The sequence below is a fragment of the Oryzias melastigma genome, linkage group LG3 (assembly GCF_002922805.2).
Source record: "Oryzias melastigma strain HK-1 linkage group LG3, ASM292280v2, whole genome shotgun sequence".
Lineage (NCBI taxonomy): Eukaryota > Metazoa > Chordata > Actinopteri > Beloniformes > Adrianichthyidae > Oryzias > Oryzias melastigma.
Window position 1 is genome coordinate 30,105,918 of NC_050514.1, and position 5,671 is coordinate 30,111,588.

Below are 5,671 nucleotides of genomic sequence, written 5' to 3' on the forward strand. Positions count from 1 at the left end.
CGGGCCGCGAGTTTGAGACCCCTGCTCTAGAGACTTCTCGCTAACATTTAGGAAAAAAGTGTCTGAAAAGTGGCCTGAAAGTGTTGTGCCAGTCTGAATAGATCAATCTGAAGATTCTGTTTAAAACATTAGTTTTGTTAAATTAAATGAATCTATAAGCTACAATAATAATGCAAAAATGTCATTAATCGATTTTCCTTCTTTTTACTGTAATTCTGCCAAAAAACGTAAAGCCTTAATGTTTATTTTTAGCAATTTCAAAAATCCAATTTATACATTTGTTCAGCTGAATCCTTATATGTAAAAACTGTAAAGAAAATGTATTCAATTTGAATGTATCCATAACAGAACTTTAACCAAAACATAGCACTAAAACGCAGTTTCTTAATAATTAATGCATTTTTAGGAGTGTTTTCTGCAACTTCAATGCTGTACATTGTATTTATTTTGTAAGAGTTTATATGAGTTCTCTCTACTTTGGTTTGAGTGCTGTGTGGCTTCAGCAGCTTCTTCCAACATTCATGTTTATGTCCAAAATACACAATGTAAAATAGTGGATTTGAACCACTGGTTCCTTTATGGAGAGAAATTATCTAATCAAATCCTGGATTCTCAAAAACAGCCCAAAAAAATAGAGAAAACCAAGGATTTTGACCTGTCACATGAGAGACGACACCTCAGTTTGTGTAATTTTGAGCTCAAATACATATAAAATAGCATCATAAGACTCATCAATATTATCACCTAGTGCTAATAAATTAGTACTTGGAGAGGTGAACAGGTTTGTGAAATGACACTATAGGTTGATTTAGTTTGTATTTATATCTGTTCTGAAGTTGGAACATTAAGAGTAATTGGGGAATGTCTTCTGCAAAGGTAGGAAACAAAGGCCGAGACTTAATTCTTCCCCTACCCTTATGGCTTCTCACTACCCCTACATTTAGCCTTCCAAACACAGTTATGGGGAAAATGGTATCTTCAAATTTGGATATTGCTAACCCTCGATGACATCATCAATAGTCGCCCATCATCTACGGTAGCCTGTAGCTGCCAGCGCTCAGAAACTACACAACGACATCGGTTTTATACGTTTATAAAGTCAAGAAACGTGAAGGAACACGTTTCTCCTCCGCGGCGGAGAGATACACAGTCATAAGTCTTTTGGAAATTCAAATGCATCTACAATTGAAGGGTAAGGAGAAGCCATGGAGGTAGGGAAGGAATTCCAGATTTGGCCAAAGGACACATTCCTGCTTTGTTTGGTTGGTTGCACCTGGTCCAGGTAATCAGCCGTGGATAGAGCAACGCCATCTGGAAACATGAGGGAAGAAACGCCCAGAACGACGAGCCCCCCAGTTGTTACTCAGTGAACTACACTTATACTTCAGTTGTTTGGGTTTAAAAAAACAAAAAAAACAAACGAGCTTCAATCAGGAAGTGAAGCATTTATGGAGAGAAAATAGACTCACCCTGATTTGTTTGTGCGTAGTTCTTAATTTGTAACTCGTACAATACATTTTGTGCATAAGTACAAAAATTATGAAATTCCAAAAAAAAATCGCTTGTTCACACACAAATCAGATGTTAAACTCTTTTCGCATTTCCAATATTTGTGTGTAAGTGAAACGTTTAAATGCTGCTAGAATTCTGGGTCATCAGAGTTTTCTTATCAGCCGCTTTGAACTTAGATTATGAATAATATCTGGTAAAAACTTCACATTTTACCACTTTCCTAAACAGATGTGCCCCAATACTTAATATAAAAAAGTCTGAATGTGCCTTTTTTAAACACACAACACTAAAGTTTCTCTATTCTCATCCTCTGGGCTGTGCTTTCACTGCGGGACTCTCAGGCAACACAAGACCCTCGACGACACCCAGAGAGCAGACAGAGTTGATCAGCCCTACGTCCCGCTCCGCTCCCTGGGTGTGGAGAAGGAGCTGGCACTTTCTGCTCGTGCTGAACAAGGGGAGTGGGGTGCTGCCACGAGGAAGCAATGAGTCGATCACAAACATTAGTCACATAATGATGTTTGGTAAAGGACCCCTTGGCGTCACTTTTTGAAGTTTTGGGTGTCCCCAACTTGTCGTTTTTTGACATGCTGGCTGTTCGTAAAACCAGGGGTCCTCATCTCTCCAGACGCAGTACCGGATGCGGACTGGTCCTCAGGATGCACCCAGTACTGGTACCCTTAACCTGACACCAGACGTTGTACCAGATGCGGTACCTGACACAAAACAGGCCCGGACATGTTACCGGACGCAAACCAGTACCAGTACTTGGTTAAGGTACCGGTACTGGGTTAGGGTACCGATGTGCTCCGTGTCCTGGCACTGGACCAGTTCCGGTTTGCTCTCCAAAAATTAGGACTCATAATTTTATGGGACCAGCCAGCACGTGAAAAAAGACGAGTTAGGACACCCAAAACGTCAAGTTTTGACGTGAAGGGGTCCTTAGCCAAATATCTATATTTGACGAGTTGGGAATGAGAATGTGTTGGTCGATCAGCTCTACACCCGGCTCTCTGGGGCAAAAGAGTCCAGTCCCTGGGTGTGGAGAAGCAGAGCGGACTCTTCGACTGCCTGCTTGCCCCAGAGAAAGTTGTGCATTTAAACTGTATTTTTTACTTGTTTGAATTTCATAACTTTGGTACTTCTGCACAAAATGTATTATGTGAGTTACAAATCAAAAATTACGCACGCACAAGTAGGGGGGGGGTCTATTTTCTCTCCATAAAAGTTTGCCTCCTCTGTCAGGTATGAAGGACGCCACAGCAAGTTGGAGGACCTTGTTGACCTTGTTGCCATGGCAACTCTAAACCGTGCCAGTCAAAACTGTTTAAAGCACCTTTTCAGACGCATGATTTCACCTAACTTTGTCCCTGTTCTCTCTGAAAAAGGGGCAGAACTAAAAAAAATACTGAAAACAGCCTTTTCACTGAAATGGAGGTAGGAGAGAAAGTCATCCTCTGCGAGTCAAGGTCAAGAAAACAAACAAACTAGCTTAGTTGCACTGAAAAAGCAAGGCCTCTTGAACCCCAGCGCCTGCTTTGCCTTCTCCACCTAGCCCGAACATCTAACCTCTCCGTGTAGTGTAGAGCGCCAACCCTCAACTCAAAGCCAGTCGACTTCATTTCACTGCTCTTACGCCTCTGTCCTCACCAGAGCAACTTGATCGTGTGGAGGAGGGCATGAACAAGGTGAACGCAGACCTGAAGGAGGCCGAGAAAGATTTAAAAGATATAGGACAATGCTGTGGTCTGATATGCCCATGTATTAAAAAGTAGGTACCGGCTGGGAGCCCCGCGCTCTTGACCTGTCCAGTGCTGGTGGTGGTGATGGTGGTGATGTCTGATGTCTTTCTTGTTACAGTCAATGTCTTTTTTTTGTCTTCTCTCCTTTGTCTCCCCTTCTCATCCCCTCTCCCCCCTTCAACCTCCTTCCTCTCTTTCTCTTCTCATGTGCTTACGTTCTTTTGCTGGGATGTATGACTATATGTTGCTAATCAGAACAACTGGAGCGCATCGAGGAGGGGATGGACCAAATCAATAAGGACATGATGGATGCTGAAAAGAATTTGAACAATCTAGGACAGTTCTGTGGTCTATGTTCATGTCCCTGTAACAAGTAGGTGCCGCCTGTGTCGCCCGACTGCATGTGCCTGCCTATCTACCTGCCTCTCTGTCCATCCGCCTGCTTCTGGTGTGTAGCGTATGGGCCGCCGTAACACACTCTAAACAGGCACCAGCACTGCGTGAAGGCCCACGTTAAGCCTGACGTCAGCAGGTCCCACCATGTGGGCTCGACGGGTCTTTTTGCCGCTGCATTTTTTTGTTTGTTTGAAAGCCCTTCATTCCACATTGGATGAGAAACTCTCTCCTACCAGGTAGCAGCATCAGCAACGATCCCGGCGCGGCACCCAACCGACCTCTACTCCCCCCCCCCCAAACTGCCCTCACCCACTCTGCTGCATGACCCCCGGGTCATGCGGCATACAAGCCCGACCTTTTTCTCTGCTGGAATATTGATTCTATCAGCTCCTTAAATCTCGTTAAAGACCCACTCCAATGAAAATCGTCTTTATTGTGTTTTTTGTAGCATTTTTCTCATAGAAGAGGACATATATAAAATTTTTGAGTATTTCTTAATTCAATTCTTAAAATGGATCAGAAAACTGGATGCTTGAAAAAGCTCAGACTAATGACGAGAGATTGACCGATATTTTTTTTTCAAGGCCGATACGATACTGATTGTTTTTTAAATCTGGGCGGCCAATAATCGATATTTAGGCCGATATTTATTTGTTATAGGGAACATATTGGTATCAAATTTGACAAAAATACAAACTAAAAGTAGACCGAAAATGAAAAATAAAATCAGAGAGGTAACAGAACTGCCGCTGTTTTTTAAAAAAAGAAAATTTTAACGTTTTTATGATACTCTGCACACTTTGCTAGCTGTGATATTGCTGTGGCAGAGATGTTTACTATAATTTCAGGAGAATTTTCTATGTTTACGTACCTTTTACACATCTGTGAAGGTGTAAATCCTCCAGAGCTTCACCAGAGAGAAAAAAAAATCTCTCTTCGTGGTTTAACCTTCCCCAACCCCCGTACTACAAACACTTTTTTCTAATTAGCCCTGCTTCTGCTCAACCAATCAGATAGTGCAGTAGGCGGGACAATGCTGAAGTTAGAGACATGGCTGCTTCCAAGCCAAAAATAAACAGTTCAATATCGGCTCGTTGGATTAAAAAAAAAAAAAAAGGCGATACCGCTCGTGCGTGAGCGTGCAAACAGAGCTTTTAGCAACTGGGTAGGGGGCGGGGTTGCTTTACGACAACAATCCCGCCCACAATCGAGAATCTAATGAGGTACTGGGGCCCGTTTCAAGAAGCAGGTTTTGTTGGAACTCTGAGTTCGTGAACTCCAAATTCGGCAAAACTCTGAGTTTTCGGTTCCAGAAAGAGGGATAACTCAAACCCGGGAAAGTGGGCGAAACCAAGCCCGTTCCAAGAAGCAGGTTAAGCTGAACTCAGAATCAATCACTATGGTAACTGAGTCTGTGAACGAAACCTGGTCGGTAGCAGGTTTTCTTCAGGAAACTTAAGAGTTCTCTGCGGTCTCCGCCCCTTTTTAAAGTGAAAGATGTTCAAATATGAGTTCCTCATGAACATTTAGAGAACATTCACATTAGAGACGTCACGTTTTCACCACGTAGAAACGAAAATGACATGTTCATTCATAGAGGATCATGTAGAGAGGAGGCTGATTAATCCAGATGAAATGTTATTTACGTCGGTAGAGGATTTGGAGGACACGAGTCGACTGACTGGAGTTTCCCAATTCATTTTTATTTCAGCGATATTATAAATAGTGAGTTTTTCCAGGGACTCGCTATTAAAAAATACAGTCTTCTTTTCCTTATTTTAATCCCTTAACAAAAGGAACGATTGAATGTCACACACTGGGAAATCATCTAAACTCATCTACCGTCCATCACTTGCGTTGCACATTAGCTCAGTCGTCAGCAACGCTGCCTCCCACCGCGGAGATTGCGAGTTCGATTCCCGGTTGCGGAATATATTTTTACGCTTAAAAGAATTCGGCGAATATTTTTTAAGTCTTGAGAATTAAAATTAAATAAATGCTTTTTTGACATATGCAGCTAC

The 5,671-nt window shown here is 42.4% G+C and overlaps 1 protein-coding gene across 2 annotated transcripts in view; it reads left to right on the forward strand.

Moving 5' to 3' along the window:
• Nucleotides 1-5,671, forward strand: part of LOC112160526 (synaptosomal-associated protein 25-A) — a 45,851-nt gene that overhangs the window by 32,620 nt on the left and 7,560 nt on the right. The window contains exon 5 of one of the 2 annotated variants that reach the window (XM_024295127.2): nucleotides 3,166-3,283. In XM_024295127.2, coding sequence (XP_024150895.1) covers nucleotides 3,166-3,283 — 118 coding nt within the window. Of the gene's footprint in view, nucleotides 1-3,165; nucleotides 3,284-3,509; nucleotides 3,628-5,671 lie in introns of both variants that reach the window. The other variant, XM_024295126.2, reaches the window with a different exon arrangement.